At 41.3% G+C, this 21,582-nt stretch overlaps 2 protein-coding genes across 2 annotated transcripts in view; one reads left to right on the forward strand and one right to left on the reverse strand.

Annotated features, from left to right (window-relative positions):
• The window catches only part of LOC106565528 (beta-1,4 N-acetylgalactosaminyltransferase 1), a 29,975-nt gene extending 16,171 nt beyond the window's left edge, over positions 1–13,804 (reverse strand). The window contains exon 1 of the mRNA XM_014132764.3: positions 13,414–13,804. The gene's annotated coding sequence lies outside the window, so the exon portion shown is untranslated. The remainder of the gene's footprint in view (positions 1–13,413) is intronic.
• Positions 13,805–18,042: 4,238 nt separating this feature from the next.
• Positions 18,043–21,582, forward strand: part of LOC106565599 (protein OS-9-like) — a 40,234-nt gene continuing 36,694 nt past the window's right edge. The window contains exons 1-3 of the mRNA XM_045692133.2: positions 18,043–18,130; positions 18,263–18,358; positions 19,572–19,692. Coding sequence (XP_045548089.2) covers positions 18,043–18,130; positions 18,263–18,358; positions 19,572–19,692 — 305 coding nt within the window. The remainder of the gene's footprint in view (positions 18,131–18,262; positions 18,359–19,571; positions 19,693–21,582) is intronic.

Raw genomic sequence — 21,582 nt, forward strand, 5'->3', positions numbered from 1 at the left:
TATACATATATATATATATATATATATATATATATATATATATATATATATCAGCTACTCTTCCTGGGGTCCACATGAAATGTGAAATAACACAAAGTACAGAACATTATTAGTCAAGGACTGAAATGCGCATATATATATATATATATATATATATATATATACATATATATACACATATATATACACATATATATACACACATATATATATATATATATATATACACACACACATATATATATATATATACACACACACATATATATATATATATATATATACACACACACACTGTAAATGGTGTGCATATCATTAAAGAGTGGGTCACCAACAAAAACATAAACTATGAAGCAAAAGGCATTCCATTAAATGTTTACATGAAAATAGCACTTGATTTTTATGAAGCAGTATATAGCACTCAATGAATTACATTCTACATTAGAGCAACATTATGTTCTCTGAACATGATTTAAAAGCTTTTTGTTATTTGAGATATGCATTTCAGTCCTTGACTAAGAATGTTCTGTACTTTGTGTTACTTCACATTTCATGTGGACCCCAGGAAGAGTAGCTGATGCTTTTGCAGAGGCAAATTGGGATCCAAATAAAATAGTACTTTATCAAATAACAAAAAGCTTTTAAATCATGTTCAGAGAACATAATGTTGCTCTAATGTAGAATGTAATTCATTGAGTGCTATATACTGCTTCATAAAAATCAAGTGCTATTTTCATGTAAAAATTTAATGGAATGCCTTTTGCTTCATTGTTTATGTTTTTGTTGGTGACCCACTCTTTAATGATATGCACACCTTTACAGAGTGTGGTTTTAAGCAAGAGTACCTTGCACATCCATCCAAACAAAGGACATGCAAATAATCCTACTTTGTGGTACCTTGACTGGTCTAAATGATTTACATAAGGGCTGTAAAACAAGTAGCCTGACCCCTTGCATTAGGCTTAGGCTTGTTTTTGTTAAAGACATTTTTCACAATGCACAATAAAAAAGTTATATAGTCTATGAAATTAAAAACAGAAGTCCATACCTGTTTTTAACTTTCAATGTAGAGAAATAAGTCAGGGGCATTTTATTGACACTATCAAAATTTCTACTTTAGGAAAGCCACAACAATGTTTCCAATGGAAACGAATGACGTCATATACAGTAACCAGCCAGGCAGTCATTCATTTCGGTGATCATTATCACAGAGCACACCGATTTCCCTTCAGACTATAGCTGTACCGATTCATTTGGTTGGAGTGTGTGTATAGAAGTAAGGGAGAGTGTACACAGGGGGTAGCGAGCGTGTGTGTACACAGGGGGTAGCGAGCGTGTGTGTACACAGGGGGTAGCGAGAGTGTGTGTACACAGGGGGTAGCGAGAGTGTGTGTACACAGGGGGTAGCGAGAGTGTGTGTACACAGGGGGTAGCGAGAGTGTGTACAGGGGGACATCCCAGCACTAAACCGCATGTGAGGAGTTGAGAGTTTTTCTGGCTCCAAGTCTACCTCTGGGGAGAGGTGGGACAGCACCTTGAATCCTCTCTACACCACACTCTTAGAAAAAAGGGTTCCAAAAGAGTTATTTGGCTGTTCCCATAAGCGAACCCTTTTTGGAAAGGGTCCTACATGGAAGACAAAAGGGTTCTACCTGGAACCAAAAAGGTTTCTTCAAAGGGTTCTCCTATGGGGCCAGCCGAAGAACCCTTTTGGGTTCTAGATATCTCCTTTTTTTCTAAGTGCATGATGATATCATGACATGGAACAGCCAACAATGTGGGAGCTCCATCAGCTGTCAGGTTCTTATTGTTCCCGAGGGAATGGTATGGCTGGTGGGACTGAGCAGGGATGCCCAACCTGCCTTTAGTGTGGTCAATAGGAAGAGATCAATATAGGGAAAAGGCCATTACATTTTAGTCATTTAGCAGATGCTCTCATCCAGAGCGACTTACAGGAGCATGTAGGGTTAAGTGCCTTACTGAAGGGTACAGACAGATTTTTCACCTAGTCTGCTCGGTGATTCAACCAGCGACTTTTCGGTTACTAGCCCAACGCTCTTAGGGTTAGATTCCGACCCGAGTTAAGCGTGCGTAAATGGAACATAATTCCCTTTTTATGTCCTTTTTTCTCTATGCGTACACTTTATTTAGATCTATTTTACATTATAATCGCTGGAGACAAATGTGAAACCAGTCATACGGCAGAAAACTGTAAAAGTCACCCATCAACTTTCCAACAGTAAGGTTTATGTAATGCTGTGCCATTATGCAGAATTGAAAATCTACGGCCTTTTAACCTCTAAACCGGGACAGCTGTTGCTAACGTGCGCTAATGTGACTGGAATGACGTTGTATACAACAGCCAACTTTCCGGGACATAGATATGTATTACATGGGAAGAAAGCTTAAATTCTTGTTAATCTAACTGCAGTGTCCAATTTAACAGTAGCTATTACAATGAAAAAAATATCATGCTATTGTTTGAGGAGAGTGCACAACAACAAAAAACTTTTAGGCAACTGGTTTGATACATTCACCTCTGAAGGTAAATAATATACAGTGCCTTGCGAAAGTATTCGGCCCCCTTGAACTTTTCGACCTTTTGTCACATTTCAGGCTTCAAACATAAAGATATAAAACTATGATTTTTTGTGAAGAATCAACAACAAGTGGGACACAATTATGAAGTGGAACGAAATTTATTGGATATTTCAAACTTTTTTAACAAATAAAAAACAGAAAAATTGGGCGTGCTAAATTATTCAGCCCCTTTAAGTTAATACTTTGAAGCGCCACCTTTTGCTGCGATTACAGCTGTAAGTCGCTTGGGGTATGACTATCAGTTTTGCACATCGAAAGACTGAAATTTTTGCCCATTCCTCCTTGCAAAACAGCTCGAGCTCAGTGAGGTTGGATGGAGAGCGTTTGTGAACAGCAGTTTTCAGTTATTTCCACAGATTCTCGATTGGATTCAGGTCTGGACTTTGACTTGGCCATTCTAACACCTGGATATGTTTATTTGTGAACCATTCCATTGTAGATTTTGCTTTATGTTTTGGATCATTGTCTTGTTGGAAGACAAATCTCCGTCCCAGTCTCAGGTCTTTTGCAGACTCCATCAGGTTTTCTTCCAGAATGGTCCTGTATTTGGCTCCATCCATCTTCCCATCAATTTTAACCACCTTCCCTGCCCCTGCTGAAGAAAAGCAGGCCAAAACCATGATGCTGCCACCACCATGTTTGACAGTGGGGATGGTGTGTTCAGGGTGATGAGCTGTGTTGCTTTTACGCCAAACATAACGTTTTGCATTGTTGCCAAAAAGTTTGATTTTGGTTTCATCTGACCAGAGCACCTTCTTCCACAAGTTTGGTGTGTCTCCCAGGTGGCTAGTGGCAAACTTTAAACGACACTTTTTATGGATATCTTTAAGAAATGGCTTTCTTCTTGCCACTCTTCCATAAAGGCCAGATTTGTGCAGTATACGACTGATTGTTGTCCTATGGACAGAGTCTCCCACCTCAGCTGTAGATCTCTGCTGTTCATCCAGAGTGATCATGGGCCTCTTGGCTGCATCTCTGATCAGTCTTCTCCTTGTATGAGCTGAAAGTTTAGAGGGACGGCCGGGTCTTCGTAGATTTGCAGTGGTCTGATACTCCTTCCATTTCAATATTATCGCTTGCACAGTGCTCCTTGGGATGTTTAAAGCTTGGGAAATCTTTTTGTATTCAAATCCGGCTTTAAACTTCTCCACAACAGTATCTCGGACCTGCCTGGTGTGTTCCTTGTTCTTCATGATGCTCTCTGCGCTTTAAACGGACCTCTGAGACTTTCACAGAGCAGGTGCATTTATACGGAGACTTGATTACACACAGGTGGATTCTATTTATCATCATTAGTCATTTAGGTCAACATTGGATCATTCAGAGATCCTCACTGAACTTCTGGAGAGAGTTTGCTGCACTGAAAGTAAAGGGGCTGAAGAATTTTGCACGGCCAATTTTTCAGTTTTTTTATTTGTTAAAAAAGTTTGAAATATCCAATAAATTTCGTTCCACTTCATAATTGTGTCCCACTTGTTGTTGATTCTTCACAAAAAATTACAGTTTTATATCTTTATGTTTGAAGCCTGAAATGTGGCAAAAGGTCGAAAAGTTCAAGGGGGCCGAATACTTTCGCAAGGCACTGTACTTACATTCAGAAATCTTGCTCTGATTTGCCATCCTGAGGGTCCCAGAGATAAAATGTAGCATAGTTTTGTTTGATAAAATACATTTTTATGTTCAAATGTAGGAACTGGGTTCTACATTTTGACCCCACTGCTGTTACTGGCTTCCCACCCACCCCGCCCTGCCATCTAGATGTTTGAAAGTTAGTGTATAAGTGAATGAGCCATCATGTATGACATTCCTGGGAGTGTGTAAACAAACCAAAAAAATTATTACCATAGCATTTTTGTATGTTCTCTACAGTTATGTACTTGAAATGTATCAATTGACCAATTCGGCACATTTGGGCAAACTCCTGGCAGACTTGACACAGAATATTGTGCAGTAACGTAATTCTTCACTGGATCAGTCTGAAACTTTGCAGACACACTTTGCAGACACACAGACACAAAATCTAAATGACACATATATTCCTATCTGAAAGTATGGCCTTTCTCTTGTATTTCAATGACGGAACAAAACATTTTTTGAAAACCGTTGTTTTTTTTGTTTGTATTATCTTATGTGTTATATTTCCACAAACTTTAAAGTGTTTCCTTTCAAATGGTATCAAGAATATGCATATTCTTGCTTCAGGTCCTAAGCTACAGGCAGTTAGATTTGGGTATGTCATTTTAGGCTAAAATTGAAAAAAAGGGTACGATCCTTAAGAGGGATGAATATCTTGAATATCTTAGAGGCTAACACGACTTTCTCTGTCTCCTATTTCTATCATGTTAAATATTAGCCACTATCAGTATCGGCCGTCAGTAGGACTAAAAACCACACATATTCAACTGCCAATTTACTGTTAGTTTCCTTCCGTTGGTATAGCCTACATTGTTATTCAATTTAATGAAATTGTTTTGTTTCCCTTAATTTGCTTCCTTTGTAAATGCTGTCACAGCCATGTGGTTGTTGCTGAGGATCATTAGTAACAGTTGATAATAAACATTTTTGGGGGGATAATTAAATAGTTATGGAGCGGCGCGCAGACCAAGTCGTAACAGTTTGAACCCGACGCATGGCGCAGTTCTTGGCCGTGTCATCACACAGCTCCATGGTTAGTGCAGGCAATAGATGAGGGTGTTGCCTACTATTCAGTGGTGGAAAAAGTACCCAATTGTCATACTTGGGTAAAAGTATAGATACCTTAATAGAAAGTTACTCAAGTAAAAGTCACCCAGTAAAATACTAGAGTAAAAGTCTAAAAGTATTTGGTTCTAAATATCCTTAAGTATCAAAAGTAAATGTAATTGCTAAAATATACCTATGTATCAAAAGGAAAACTAAAAGTATAAATAATTTCAAATTCCTTCTATTAAGCAAAGCAGGCGGCACCATTTTTGTTTTTTAAAATGTATAGTTAGCCAGGAGCACATTCAGACATCATTTACAAAAGACACATTTGTGTTTAGTGAGTCCACCAGATCAGAGGCAGAAGAGATGACCATGTGTTGTCTTGATAAGTGCGTGAATTGGACCATTTTCTATGTCCTGCTAAGCATTCAAAATGTAATGAGTACTTTTGGGTGTCAGGTAAAATGTATGGAGTAAAAAGTACATTATTTTCTTTAGGAATGTAGTGAAGTAAAAGTAAAAGTAGTAAAAAATATAAATAGTAAAGTACAGATACCCCAAAACAATACTTAATGAAATATATTTAGGAAATGGAGTGAGACATTCAGGGGTATTGGGAGGGTTTTAGTGATAGACACCGCTGTGTTCAGTCACGGGTCTAATATTGAGTGGAGAGGGAGGACTGAGGACTGTGTCCTAACCTGTCATGGAGGGGAGGGATTCTTTGTTTCAATTGTTGTAATACATTTTGCAGGGTCATTGGGATGGAATGGCAATCTGAAGAGTTTTGCAATTTCATATATAATTTTATCCAATGTTTATGGATATGTTTGCTGTTTTTTCTGGAATATCTGGTGTACAATTATTTAGTTGGTAACTGAATAGTCATTTTATAGCTATCGTAAGTTACTTTTCTCCCCTTTTATCCATCAAACTGGTATTCACATCACCACAGATGGATCATGGCTAATTTAGTGATCATTTCCTGTAATCTGAGGGGTTCTAATGAGCCAAATAAGCGAATGAAATGTCTTGACTTATTACATAGGAATAAAGTTGACATTGCTCTATTGGAAGAGACATCTTTTGGAGGGTGATGTCCATAGACTTCAAAACAAATACTCCAAACTGGCAGTTGATTCCTGCTTCATATCTAAATCTAAAGGGCTGCTTATTCTACATAAACGCATTCTACCCCTTACAATTGAAAAAAGTGGAAATGATAAACAGATTTACTTACATATGTTCCACACTATATGGAAAGAAAATAGAAATGCTGTCTATTTATGCTCCTAACTCATATGACAAAGATTTTCTCCCTTCTGTAACCAGAAGCCTGCTCAATTTACCGGATTATACGCTTATTATTGGAACTGACATGAATGTCATTATTGATTCTAAGATAGATAGATCTGGACCTTCTCATAGCTCATCACGAGTGAATGCTTCCAATGCACTTAAACAATTTCTTAAATATCTTAATGACTGTTGGAGATTTTATAATCCCACAACTAAGGACTATATATGCTTTTCTGCTAGATTTAAGACTGATATTACAGGTAACATGGAATCCCATTTTTTGTACATTTCAAATCTTCCCAATGAAAAAGCGTGCACTGAAATGGAGGTTTAATAATACTTTACAGAAATTAAGACTTCAGAAGATCAGTAAATTGGAAAATCATTGTAAAATGCTTGAAGACTGTCAAAAACAACTATTCAGAGAGAGAAATGGAGCTAAAAACAAGTATACTTGAACTTAATGACCTGTTGCAACGTTGAGCAGAATTCAATATGCAGAGGGTGCGACAAAAATACTATTTTCAGGGGAGTAGGCCTAGCCACTTACTGGCCCTGCAGCATAAACATGCTGAAACAACATCATCAATACAGCTGATCTGATCCCCTACTAAGGAACTGATATATGATCCTACAGAAATAAATGCAACTTTTAGAGCATATTATTCCGATTTATCCGGTTCCTCACATAGCTTTGATACTTCTGCTTGTCAGCAATTCCTGGAGAACCTTACGCTGCCCAAACTCTCTCAGGAAGAAACTGTTTTATTAGAGGAACATGTCACTTTATCTGAACTGAAAGCTGCTCTTTTATATATGAAGAAAGATAAAGCGCCGGGTATTGATGGAGTAACTCCTGAACTCATTCTCAACTTTCGCGATGAGCTAGGATCAGTTATTCTTGAATCGCTTAACATTGCTATTGAAAAGGACTAATCCACAGAGACATTAATACAGCTATTATATCCCTAACCTGAAAGGAAAATAGCTCACAAATAGTGGAAATTTTCAGCCAATCAGTTTAATCAGAACAGAAAATAAGTTGTATGCCAAAGTTCTAGCCATGCGCCTAGAGAAAGTTATTAACAAGCTCATACATCCTGACCAAATAGGGTTTATTAAGGGTTGTCTGACAGCCAATAACATGTGTAAGATAACTTTTACGCAAAATGTTACTACTTCTTTGAGTGAGATGTATTCATTTTTGTTTCATTTTTGTTTCATGTGGTTGCCGAGGCGACCAATCTGGATTCCCTGTGTTATCATTAGATGCAGAGAAAGCCTTTCACCGCTTAGAATGGGAATATTTATGGCTTGTTCTTTAACATTTTAGTTTTGGGGCTAGATTTATACCAATGTATGTGAATCCTTCTTCTATTATTTGTACTAGCACTATCCATTCTAAGCCATTTACCATACAATGAGGATGTAAACAAGGTTGTAAATAGCCTCTCCTATGCTATTTGCTCTCCTTCTTGAACTGCTAGAACAAAGCATCTGTCAAAATTTGTCTTCCTCACATATCAAAATCAAACAAACTTAACAAGCAATTTCTCTGCATGCAGATTACATACTGCTCTGTCGCAAACGCTCCGAAAACCCTGCAGCCAATAATGTATATTTTCGTAGCATTCAGCTCATGGCCTGATTACAAGATCAACTGGTCCAAATCAGCTTTACTACCTCTTAACTCAGCTATGGGAAGTGTGCAACTACCACCCATGATCCCAGTGAAGAAACAAACAAACAAACCACCTACTTAGGCATTACCATATACCCCTCTAATCACACTACTTGCAGGAAGAATTACTTAGAAACCTTTCAAAACATAAAAAAAAAGACATAAGATGGTCTGCTATCGCCACTTTTTTTGCATGCTAGAATCAACATTTTGAGAAAAAAGTAAGAAACTCGCACACTGCTCTTGATAGTAACACTGCTCTTTAATAAACTTTACGTATCGACTTCACGGCCTTCGTCAGAGCTTTGGCGAAGGCCGGGAGGCTAATACGTAAAGCTTATTAAAGAGCAGTGTTACTATCAAGAGCAGTGTGCATGTTTCTTATTTTATTAAACTGTTACCATGCACCTGCAAAAAAGATAGCTCAGATGTGCGAGTGCCTTTTAAATCTCAATTATAAAAATGTATGTCCTCCCAACTATACATTTTATGAGTTCCATGTTACCATTGCATCGGAGGAGGCAGAGTCAAGTTTAGACCAATAGCCTGTCATAAAGAAGTTAATTTGGGGGAGAATGAGTCCAGATTAAACATGCAACACTACAGAGAACAAAAGCATTTTTGTTACGTTATGAAATTAAGACATTTATAAAAAAAAAATATAATAATAATGTTAATACCTTATTTACATAAGTATTCAGACGCTTTGCTATGAGACTCGAAATTGAGCTCAGGTGCATCTGGTTTCCATTGACCATCCTTGAGATGTTTCTACAACTAGATTGGATTCCCCCTGTGGTAAATTCAATTGATTGGACATGATTTGGAAAGGCACACACCTGTCTATATAAGGTCCCAGAGTTGACAGTGCATGTCAGAGCAAAAACCAAGCCATGAGGTCGAAAAAAATTGTCTGTAGAGCTCCGAGACAGAATTGTGTCATGAGGCACAGATCTGGGGAAGGATACCAACACATTTCTGTAGCATTGAATGTCCCCAAGAACACAATAGCTTCCATCATTCTAAAGTTTGGAACCACCAAGACTCTTCCTAGAGCTGGCCGCGTGGCCAAACTGAGCAATCGGGGGAGAAGGGCCTTGGTCAGGGAGGTGACCAAGAACCCGATGGTCACTCTGACAGAGCTCCAGAGTTCCTCTGTGGAGATGGGAACCTTCCAGAAGGACAACCATCTTTGCAGCACCTCAACAATGAGGCCTTTATGGTTGAGTGGCCCGAAGGAAGCCACTCCTCAGTAAAACACACGACAGCCTGCTTGGAGATTGCCAAAGGGCACCTGAAGACTCTCAGACCATGAAAAACAAGATCCTCTTATCAAGGCACAAGGCGAGTCTCAAATGTAGACACAGGAGGCAGATGGTTGGAGTCTTACAATGTTTATTAATCCAAAGGAGTAGGCAAGAGAATGGTTGTGGACAGGCAAAAAGGTCAAAACCAGATCAGACTACAGAGTGGCAGACAGGCTCATGGTCAAGACAGGCAGAATGGTCAGGCAGGCGGGTACAAAGTCCAGAAACAGGCAAGGGTCAAAACCGGGAGGACTAGAAAAAGGAGAATGCAAAAAGCAGGAGAACGGGGAAAACGCTGGTCGACTTGGAAACATACAAGATGAACTGGCACAGAGAGACAGGAAACACAGGGATAAATACACTGGGGAAAATAAGCGACACCTGGAGGTGGTGGAGACAATCACAAGGACAGGTGGAACAGATCAGGGTGTGACACCTCTAGTCTGATAAAAAAACAAGTTTCAACTATTTGGCCTGAATGCCAAGCGTGACGTCTGGAGGAAACCTGGCACCATCCCTACGAGGCGTCATTGTATATAAGAATTTGTTCTTAACTGACATGCCTAGTTAACTGACACAATGGAGATATGAGAATGGCAAGAAAAACTCAATTGACTGAATGATTAAGCCTTATCGTAGCACAAACATGGAGAACTAACTTGAAAAATAATTATGTTGTGATAGTTGACTTCTCTAGCTATGCATTTGTTGGCATAGCAACATGAGACAAGTTACCTAGCCAGCTACCACCAGACAAAGTTATCACATGAACGTTGCAAACGTAACTTAGTTGTAATATAAACTTTCAACAACATAGGTTATACTGAACACTACTGAAGAGATAATCAGTTAGCTAGCTAACAGTTGTGATGATGACTTACTTAGCTAGCTGCTAACGTTACTGTCCCAATCACCCAGCTAGCCCGAAAGCTAGTTCACTAGCTAGCTAGCTTGCTGGTGCTCCATTGTCAGGGTTCATAATGATCGCAAGTAATTAAATCAAATGTTCCTCAAAACTCCTTGAAGTTGTGGATAAATCCTCTTGACCAGTTCACTTATTCCCCGGTGCTTGCATTGCCCCGTTGTTGAGTATTCCTCTTAACAGGACCATCGGCGTGGTGCTCACTGCGGTGCTCGTGGTTGTCCTCTCCCAGTGATGCCACAAACTCCTCGGCGTCTTGTGCTGTGGTTAATGACAGGCACTCTGTCCTGTTTGTGGGCTGTAGCGTTACTGGATAGACGAGGAGTGACTGGATGCCCCTAGTCTGAGTTTGTTCTGGACCTCGTTGAAGGCTTTGCCGCATTGGGAGGTGTGCGTGCTGTAGTCAGGGAAAAACCGCAGTACCTTACCGACGTGGTGAATGTGCTCTGCTGCTCTGGCTCCTTGTAGAATGGCTTGGCAGTCGTTGTACCCGGAAGACTTTGAAGATCAGCGTCCTCTGTCTGTCTGAATCATTACTAGTTCCAGGTCCCGAGTAGATGCGATGGGCTCTTTCTATCTCAACCTTGTGAGATATGGATGGGATCCATTTAGGGATCATTCTCTGTAGGGATCGTCAGTCTCGTCTCCTTCTTTTAAAGAAATTAATCTTACATTTGAGCGACGTGAACAGTCCTCCATTTCAGCCATCTAGCCATAGACTAGACTCAACATAGTAAATGTAAATCCGGGACACTCAAATTAGTATGATATGTTACATTTGGTATGGTTACATAAGACAGAAGGTTACTTAAGGCAAAAATGAAAGTAGGGTGGTTGGTCGGCGTATAACACGAATGCCTAGCAAACCAAAGGCTGCGTGTTCAAATCTCATCTCGGACAACTTTAGCAACTTTGCATATACTTACTACTATTTAGCTGCTTTGCAATTACTTAGCATGTCAGCTAACCCTTCCCAAATCCTTTAACCTAACTCATAACCCTAACCTTAATCCCTAGCCTAGCTAACGTTAACCACCTAGCTAATGTTAGCGTTAGCCACCTAGCTAACATTAGCCACAACAAATTGGAATTTGTAACATATACGTTTTGCAAATTCATACCATATTGTATGAATTGTAATTTGTGACATTATACAAAATGGATGATGGACATACCAAAATTAATACATAACATACAAAATATAACATGCCATTCGAAACATAATATTATTCTAATTAGAGTGTCCTAGATTTTGATTTTCCAACTCTTTTTGCATATAACCTCATGCTTGTAAACCTATCCAAATCAACCCGGTTTCCATAAGGGATGGACATTTTACTCAAGACTGTTAAAGGTTTTAGTGCCCTAAAGGTTCATTCATCACCTGGGTTGGGTGCTAATTATTTTTCTAACTTACCGACACATCCAATTACCAATGCTTTTCACCATGACAGCAAGGGCACCCCTGAGAGCAGTGTGTGTGTTTTGCATAATGCCTACTCAGAGGTGGAGTGGTTGGTCTGCTTTACTTAGCTGCCTAGTTCTACTGGTTATTCGGGATGGAAATGAGATGTCTCAGAAGTGTTCATCTCCATGTCTGGACTGGACTGCTGGAGTATATAGCCTAGTGTTGTAGGCCTATGTGTGCTTTTAAGAGAGAGGAGAGGAAGAACAGGTGCATTTTATTTACTTAGTTTAGCTAATTATGCAAGCATGGTGATTTATAAGAACGTATGCTTAAAATAGGGTGTGGCTATAGAGGAGACACAAACTTTCTTACAAAACAGCCTTATGTAGAGTATGCCTATGTTGTAATGCTGTATGATGTGTTGGCTATAGTGAAATGTAGGCCACTCACAGGTTGGTGGCACCTTAATTGGGGAGCGCAGGCTCGTGGTAATGGCTGGAACGGAATTCGTGGAATGGTATCAAATACATCAAACTCATGATTTCCATGTGTCTGCCATTCCATTTGCTCCGTTCCAGGCTTTATGAGCCGTTCTCCCCTCAGTAGCCTCCTGTGCAGCCATTATTAGGCAAACATGGTCTCAAATCACTGATGCAGAAGACGTGCTCTGCATATTGACTGAGAATATGATTATCAGCATGGGAATCCTCCATATTCCAAGGTTCTTAAAAACGTTTACAGTTTATAGGCTAGCGCAAGAACAGGGCGGCTACCTGAAAAAAAGTATATGGGCTATACAGAATCAAACAGGGATGAAAAAAATGTAGGAAGGTGGGTTGACTACCTGTATCCATGCCGGCGCGATTTCTAGCACCATCTGTGTTCCTCCCTACTAAATGACGGGATGCTTATTTTACCTTCAGTCATCGACAACATCTTATCCTTGCGCTCCGATATTCTTCCAAAACCGCAACCCACAGCCCAAATTAGGAAAAACGCACTTATGGTGTCGTTCAGATCTAATCATAATATGGAGCAATTTCAGGCCAACGCAAGTCAATGGCCAGTATTAAGATATAATATGATTTGATTCAGGCTTTCTCTCACAGGCCTCTCAGCTAACCGGGTGGTGACTGCACATACTGTAGACAAATACAGGTCTGATTAGCCTGCTTGACTATTAGGCTTTAATGGATATTTCCTCACTACAAATAAAATATTGCTGCAATTGCGCTCATAATAGTCGCCAACGCCTCTTATGATATTAAAGCTATAATTAGGATAGATAAACCTTAGCCTCATCGTGTATAACACGCATAAATGCTTTGAAAGGTACGCATTTCATGATTGTCTCGTTAAAACATTTTAATAAAAAGGACACATTGAAAAAGACGCAATGAAACATTAATCTTACCTTAACATCTCTACTAATCAGATTGGCATTCTCTTGAAATAGCCATCAATATGCTCATAATGCATGCGTAAAATAATTGTGTAAAAATCTACTTACATTCCATTTATTTGAATCCGGCAGTCGCACTGTTTAATTTCCAATAGATTATATACTTCATCCCAGCAGCTGTGTGCCTGCACCTCGCCTCTGCGCTTTTCCGTCAAGACTCGTGGATTAAAAGGACGCGAGAGGGATATTCCACGATATTCCACGATCGCAGCAGAATGGAGGTAACGCTTCGATCACACCGACAGTGTCATTGCATTTTGGAACACCAGAATGACATTCATTTCCAATAAAACGCTGCGTTTACCTTGCAGAGGTAGTTGCAGTTCATTCGGTGTGGCGCATACGTTGAATTTATCAAACGTATGCGTCAAACTATGTGTAGACGGCTTCACTGAAATGGTAGCGTAAGGTGAATGTTGAACTGAAGTCGGTGTGATCGAAGCGTATCTCCTCCATGGGTCCAACAACCGCATGCAACCCATGTGTGTAGATAACTGCATTCAGTGTAGTTGTGTAGCTGCTCAAAATGGTATGCAGCAGCGTTAAGCCTTAATCACACCACACTCACTGCGTATTTTTCATTATTGTACACCACAAGTACATTCATTTCCAATTGAACATATGCGTCAAACTGTATGCGTAGAAGGCTTGACAGAAATGGTAGCAGAAGATGAATGTTAAGTATGTCACCTATAGAAATTAAAACAGTGTGACTGTCGGTTTCAAGTAAGTGGTATGTAAGCAGATTTCTACACAATTATTTTACGCATGCATTATGAGCATATTGATGGCTATTTCAAGAGAAGGCTACGTTCCGTTGGAACTGAATGTACTTGTGGTGTACCACGCTGCGTTCCGTTGGAACTGAATGTACTTGTGGTGTACCACGCTGCGTTCCGTTGGAACTGAATGTACTTGTGGTGTACCACGCTGCGTTCCGTTGGAACTGAATGTACTTGTGGTGTACCACGCTGCGTTCCGTTGGAACTGAATGTACTTGTGGTGTACCACGCTGCGTTCCGTTGGAACTGAATGTACTTGTGGTGTACCACGCTGCGTTCCATTGGAACTGGATGTACTTGTGGTGTACCACGCTGCGTTCCATTGGAACTGGATGTACTTGTGGTGTACCACGCTGCGTTCCATTGGAACTGGATGTACTTGTGGTGTACCACGCTGCGTTCCATTGGAACTGGATGTACTTGTGGTGTACCACAAAGAAAAATACGCTGTCGGTGTGGTGTGATCGAGGCTTAACGCCTTGATCACACCGACAGTATGATTGCATCAATGCTGCATACCATTTTGCGCATCAACGCAACTACACTGAATGCAGGTATCTATCTACACGCATGTGTTGCAGATGGTTGAATGCGGTTGTTGGACACATGGAGGAGAATCATTTTCACAGTATCGTCAAAACCGTGTCTTTTTGACATAACTCTTGACAGTTACAGGTACATAAATGCAAAAAAATGCTTCTTGGAGACAAGTGTCCAAGACAGTAGCATTTCCAGGTCAGTTTAGTAGTGAGCTTGTTCTAGATGTGGCGACTGTTAGCTAGCAAGCTAACCTAGCCAATTTTGTGTGTGTGAGATATATTAATAGTAATATAAATTATGCTACTTACTACCCCTGATAATTTGGCCAAATAACCGTGTTTATGTGAGTGTGTGTGTGTGTGTGTGTGTGTGTGAGAGAGAGAGTGTGTGTGTGAGAGAGAAATGGGAACCGTGTGTGTACAGTAGGTGACATGTCCATGTTAGCTATCTAATAACTTTAGTTAAGCTAGGTGATGTTTTGGCTTATCATGTTCATGTCTATGTAGAAGAAGACTGCAGGAGGAAGTGGAGAGGACCCAGGGACAGGTGTCAGAGAGAGAGAAGGGCAGAGAAAGAGAAGAACAGGTCTGGGTCAGCAACTTCAGGTCTGGGTCAGCAACCATCTACGTCATCCACAAGTGTAACCCCCGCCCCCACCGGTGCAGCGAGACCCTCTACGACGTCTACGTCATCCACAAGTGTGACCACCAGGAAGAGGAAAGGAGTTGTCTGGCTGTTGTTTTGACTTCCCTCATTGTGCCTTTCCTTTCACACACGTGTCAATTCCATTTAAATTCAGTCAATTCATAAAGTAAGTTGTTACTCAATTCTTAGTTTAGCATTCATTATTAGTGTTACTTTCTGTGAAGTTATGTTCCATGGAATGGTCCATGATGTCCAGGGGCCATTTGTTTGTTTAGCTGTGTTATGGCTACAAAGTATTAAAAGAAAAATTCAGAGACAGACAAACACACTCTGCTCTTCTCCTCGAGGCACCTCACATTTCCAGTGCAGATAGAGGGGAAAAGGCAGGCAGACTGGTGAGGGGGTGGGTTGACTGTCTGTATTACTCCACACATTCACTTTTAGTTTCAGACACACCCCCCCACTACACACCTCTGCCCTCCGACTCCAGGCCCGCCCCTCCCTCTGGCCTGCGAGCCCCCCGTCAGGATGCGGGTGCCGGCGGAGGCCCCCCCTTCCCTTGCCGTAAGCACCAACATTGACGACATGGAAACAGTAGTTGGCATTTAGAACAGCCAAGAGTACAACTGAATACACTGGGGGGGAAAAGTATTTGATCCCCTGCTGACTTTGTATGTTTGCCAAACTGACAAAGAAAGGATCCGTCTATAATTTTAATGGTAGGTTTATTTGAACAGTGAGAGATAGAATAACAAAAATATCCAGAAAAACGCATGTCAAAAATGTTATAAATTGATTTGCATTTTAATGAGGGAAATAAGTATTTGACCCCCTCTCAATCAGAAAGATTTCTGGCTCCCAGGTGTCTTTTATACAGGTAACGAGCTGCGATTAGGAGCACACTCTTAAAGGGAGTGCTCCTAATCTCAGCTTGTTACCTGTATAACAGACACCTGTCCACAGAAGCAATCAATCAATCAGATTCCAAACTCTCCACCATGGCCAAGACCAAAGAGCTCTCCAAGGATGTCAGGGACAAGATTGTAGACCTACACAAGGCTGGAATGGGCTACAAGACCATCGCAAAGCAGCTTGGTGAGGAGGTGACAACATTTGGTGCGATTATTCGCAAATGGAAGAAACACAAAAGAACTGTCAATATCCCTCGGCCTGGGGCTCCATGCAAGATCTCACCTCGTGGAGTTGCAATGATCATGAGAACGGTGAGGAATCAGCCCAGAACTACACGGGAGGATCTTGTCAATGATCTCAAGGCAGCTGGGACCATAGTCACCAAGAAAACAATTGGTAACACACTACGCCGTGAAGGACTGAAATACTGCAGCGCCCGCAAGGTTCCCCTGCTCAAGAATACATATACATGCCCGTCTGAAGTTTGCCAATGAACATCTGAATGATTCAGAGGACAACTGGTGAAAGTGTTGTGGTCAGATGAGACCAAAATGGAGCTCTTTGGCATCAACTCAACTCGCCGTGTTTGGAGGAGGAGGAATGCTGCCTATGACCCCAAGAACACCATCTCCACTGTCAAACATGGAGGTGGAAACATTATGCTTTGGGGGTGTTTTTCTGCTAAGGGGACAGGACAACTTCACCGCATCAAAGAGACGATGGATGGGGCCATGTACCGTCAAATCTTGGGTGAGAACCTCCTTCCCTCAGCCAGGGCATTGAAAATGGGTCGTGGATGGGTATTCCAGCATGATAATAACCCAAAACACACGGCCAACGCAACAAAGGAGTGGCTCAAGAAGAAGCACATTAAGGTCCTGGAGTGGTCTAGCCAGTCTCCAGACCTTAATCCCATAGAAAATCTGTGGAGGGAGCTGAAGGTTCGAGTTGCCAAACGTCAGCCTCGAAACCTTAATGACTTGGAGAAGATCTGCAAAGAGGAGTGGGACAAAATCCCTCCTGAGATGTGTGCAAACCTGGTGGCCAACTACAAGAAACGTTTGACCTCTGTGATTGCCAACAAGGGTTTTGCCACCAAGTACTTAGTCATGTTTTGCAAACGGGTCAAATACTTATTTCCCTCATTAAAATGCAAATCATTTTATAACATTTTTGACATGCGTTTTTCTGGATTTTTTTGTTATTCTGTCTCTCACTGTTCAAATAAACCTACTATTAAAATTATAGACTGATAATTTCTTTGTAAGTAGGCAAACATACAAAATCAGCAGGGGATGAAATACTTTTCCCCCCCACTGTATTTACCCTTGTATTTGTAGAATTGTGAACCCGAGCACAGTGGAGCCTGGATTACTAAACATTTCCCATCAATGGAGCCAAGACAGCTAGGAAAATCCCATCTCTCCAGGAACTCCGCAGCGATGACTTCATCCAGTCTTCCTCCGTGGGGACAGGCATGTATTCGCCAACCAGACAGTCCCAAATTGCTTGTGCCACAGAAGGGACAATGCCTGCCACCATGGACCGTTCAACTCCTGTAGGAGTCCCCTGTCGCCAGGAATCTGAAACATAATTCCAAATAAGTGTCAATATTATGTGTAACTTATCTACTCATATAGCTACCTCCCTGTTGTTTATTATTGTCAAGTCCTCCTCTTGTTCACCATCCAAAGGACACAGGACACAAGGTTTTGTACCCATAACTGACTCTTTGAATGGCTCCCAAGACCGTTTGACTGTCAAGTAGATGGAACCATCTCTCGATCTTCATTCGAGCATGCTTTTCCACATACTTCCTGATCCTGGCTGCGACAACAGCACCACAGATCTCAGCTTTTACAGCGTCTCCCTTCTGATCCAGCGGTGTCAGCTTGGCTTTTGATTCAACAAATCGAACTTTAGTGCCTTGACTTGTCTCCCATCTTAAGTACATCACAGCTCCATAGGTTTTATCACTTCCATCAGAGAATGTGATGCCCCACGGTTTCCCTTCCCAGCCAGCTGGTGTGAGGCTCCTGTGGAATTTCACCTCTCCAAGCTGCAAATATTCTTCAAAAAGCTGGATGGCTTCTTCCCTGAGCTTTCTGAGAGAGGTTGGTCCCAGGTTTCTTGGGTTAGTTTCCCACCCCCTCCTTCTTGGAATGCTTTTCGAACAAGAATTGCTCCCTTCTGTTTGGCAGGTGTAACTAAGCCAATTGGGTCGTACAGTCCAGCCACTTGGCTTAAGAGGGCCCTCCTAGTCAGTGGGTTAGGTGTCTCAGTTCTCACCTCCTCCTTGAGAAGATTTTTCCCAACTCTCATCTTTTTCCTTTTTGAAAAGTTAACTGAGGTTAACATGTAGAGCTTGTCTTCATCCATTCGGTAGCCGATACCCAAGGCTTTGTTGTCTTCGTCCCTCATTTGATTTGGAAGAATTAAGGTTTTACTTTGTGCCTTTGATAGACCCTCCACCTCCATTCCTTGCCTCCCACTTTGCCCTGACCGGACCCATGGTTTGAGGAAGATCCCTCCAGCTTTCAAGATCTCTTCTACATTTGCTGTGATTTTGTCAAGTTTATCCAGGTCATTTTGGGAGGTTAAGAGGTCATCCACATAACTGTCCTCTTCAATGACTCTGCGCTCATCCTCCAAGTGAAGAAAGTTGGGCAGGCGTGCTGTTTCTCTCATAGCCAACTGAGCAATGCAACCAGCAGGTCTGTCCCCAATGTTGACTCTGGTTATTGCATATTCACTTATCTCTTCAACTGGGCTGTCCCTCCAGAGGAACCTGTGAAGGTGCATCTCACGCTCCTTCAGCCATACAGAGTTGTACATCTTTTTGATGTCTCCTAGAGATGCATACGTCCCCTCTCTGAACCACAGCAAGACAGCTCTCATAGGGTTGAGAATGTCTGGTCCCTTCAGAAGAAGATCATTCATACTCACGCCTTTGTATTTCTGGCCACTATTCCATACAATACGAACCGGTGTTGTTACCGAATGAGGGTTTGGTGCCACCAGGTGGCTTACGTACCACACTGGTCCATTCCACTCGTCCATGATTATGTTGGTGAGTTTTATGGCTGCGCCTCGCTCGACCATTTCATGGATTTGGGTAGCATATGCGACTTTCCAGTCTGGCTCTCTGCTTAGTTGTTTTTCCATCCTTAAGAAACAAGCCTGGACTGCACTTTTGTTATTCGGGAGAGAGGCTGGATCTACCGTCCAAGGATACTTTGCATCCCAATGTGGAGCCGGTGTGTGAGCATCCCCCTTCTCGTAGGTGAGGCCTCCTTTAATGATCTCCAGTTCCCTCTCCTCTGCCAGGGTCATTTCTTTTCCTCCCGGTGGACAGTTTCCACATCGGCATCCTCCACATCTTGGCTCACATGCAGCTCCGATGCTCTCCCAGTGCCACCACTCAAGGAACTCACGGTTACTGGCAGCTGTAAATTTGGTCAGAGTCACATCCTCCTGCTGTAGCTGGGCTGTGTCAGTTGTTGGACTTGTGATTTCTTGATATTTGACAGCTGCTGTCCTCATGGAGCGAGCAAAGTGTGTTTTGGACTCATATAGTGCAACCTCCACTTCTTCAAATAAGTCGGGATGTGCTCCACCCACTGTTTTCCCCAGTGGACCCTCCCACAAGACGAGGTCTCCCATGATTTTTACCCTCTGGGGAGCGAGTCTTCCCTCTCGGTGGCTAATGAGAAGTTCGACCTCTTCTGGCCTTTCCAATTCTGTAAGTTTGACTTCTGGGAAGAATTTTTTCAACTTCTCAGGTTCAATTACTTGATGCACTCTGGCGATTTCATCCAAGCCGTAGCAGACCATTTCATGAGCTCTCTCTGTCCCTTTAGGTGTCTTGGAGGAGATACCTTAGTGTGTTCACTTTCATGGTCATACCACCAACCAAGAAAGGTCATTGATCTCATACAGTCAGTGGAGAAGGCTCTAGCAGATCTCACAGAGTTAGGAAACTCTGGAGCCATAAATAATCCACTGGTAATTAGATCCATTGAAAGCAAGTTGCCTGACTTCATTGAGTTGGAAAATTGAGTTGTAAACCATCCAAAGGACACAGGGACAACTCAATTTTCCAACTCAATCTTTTTTATTTTTAGTTTACCTTCAGTTGATTGGTCTGTCCAGTAATTTAGCCAGTAAATTAGCCAGTAAATTAGGTTGTAAACCTTTAAAGACAGAACAAAAAGTTACCATCTTAATTAAACATTTTAATGAACTTAAATTAGTTTAAACATTCAAATAACATTCTAAATAACTAAGATGAATTAATCATTTAAGCCTTTTACCATTGGCGTCTTTGGACTGAACCTGTGAGTGAACTTGGAGTTTTCCCTCTGAAGTTTGTTCTTCTGAATGACTGACGCCCTCCATGCCTTCACAGGTGCTCCAAATAAGTGAAAATGATTGATCAGGTGACAAGCAGCCGGTTTGCTGCTGCTGGTGCACTCTGGGAAGTGTAGTTCTTTGACTCACTCCTGATATTCAGCTCAACAATTATGCTCTACTAATTATATTGTAATACTCATGTCGGGGTAGGTTCCTTGTTCCTTGTCAATCATTGGCTTATTGGTGAAATCAGCAGCCAGACAATATCTTTATTTAGTAAATTAATTACACCTTTATTAATGCAATTTCAGACAGAAGTTGACAATGGAAACACAGCTTGCATGTTTAAGTTCTACACATCACCTAAGTGTGCAGCTGATTTTATACATGTGATCACTCCCTAGTTGTATGATCACCTACGTCAATGTGTGTACAGCAATATGCTGAGGTTACCTTATAAGGTAACCTAGTACAGTAGCTTCTCTGAATTCATTAGCATTGTCCACTGTCACACAAGATCAAAATGTCAAAAGCAGACAGTGGTTACTTTTCTTAATCTAGTTTTGGTCTGACTCAGACCTAACCTGCAAGCACACTTTTGCAACTGCTAGGGCTTAACCACAAATACTAATATAGATGGCTTGTGCAACGTATAGTGGCAGAGTTTTTAGACACAAACTCAGCAAAAAAAGAAAAGTCCTCTCACTGTCAACTGCGTTTATTTTCAGCAACTTAACATGTGTAAATATTTGTATGAACTTAAGATTCAGGCCTCCCTGTGGCTCAGTTGGTAGAGCATGGTGTTTGCAATGGTGTTTGCAACGCCAGGGTTATGGGTTCGATTCCCACGGGGGGCCAGTACGAGAAAAAAAAATGTATGAAATGAATTGAAATGTATGCATTCACTACTGTAAGTCGCTCTGGATAAGAGCGTCTGCTAAATGACTAAAATGTAAATGTAATTCAACAACTGAGACATAAACTG

The sequence above is a fragment of the Salmo salar genome, chromosome 12 (genome assembly GCF_965601325.2).
Source record: "Salmo salar chromosome 12, fSalSal1, whole genome shotgun sequence".
NCBI lineage: Eukaryota > Metazoa > Chordata > Actinopteri > Salmoniformes > Salmonidae > Salmo > Salmo salar.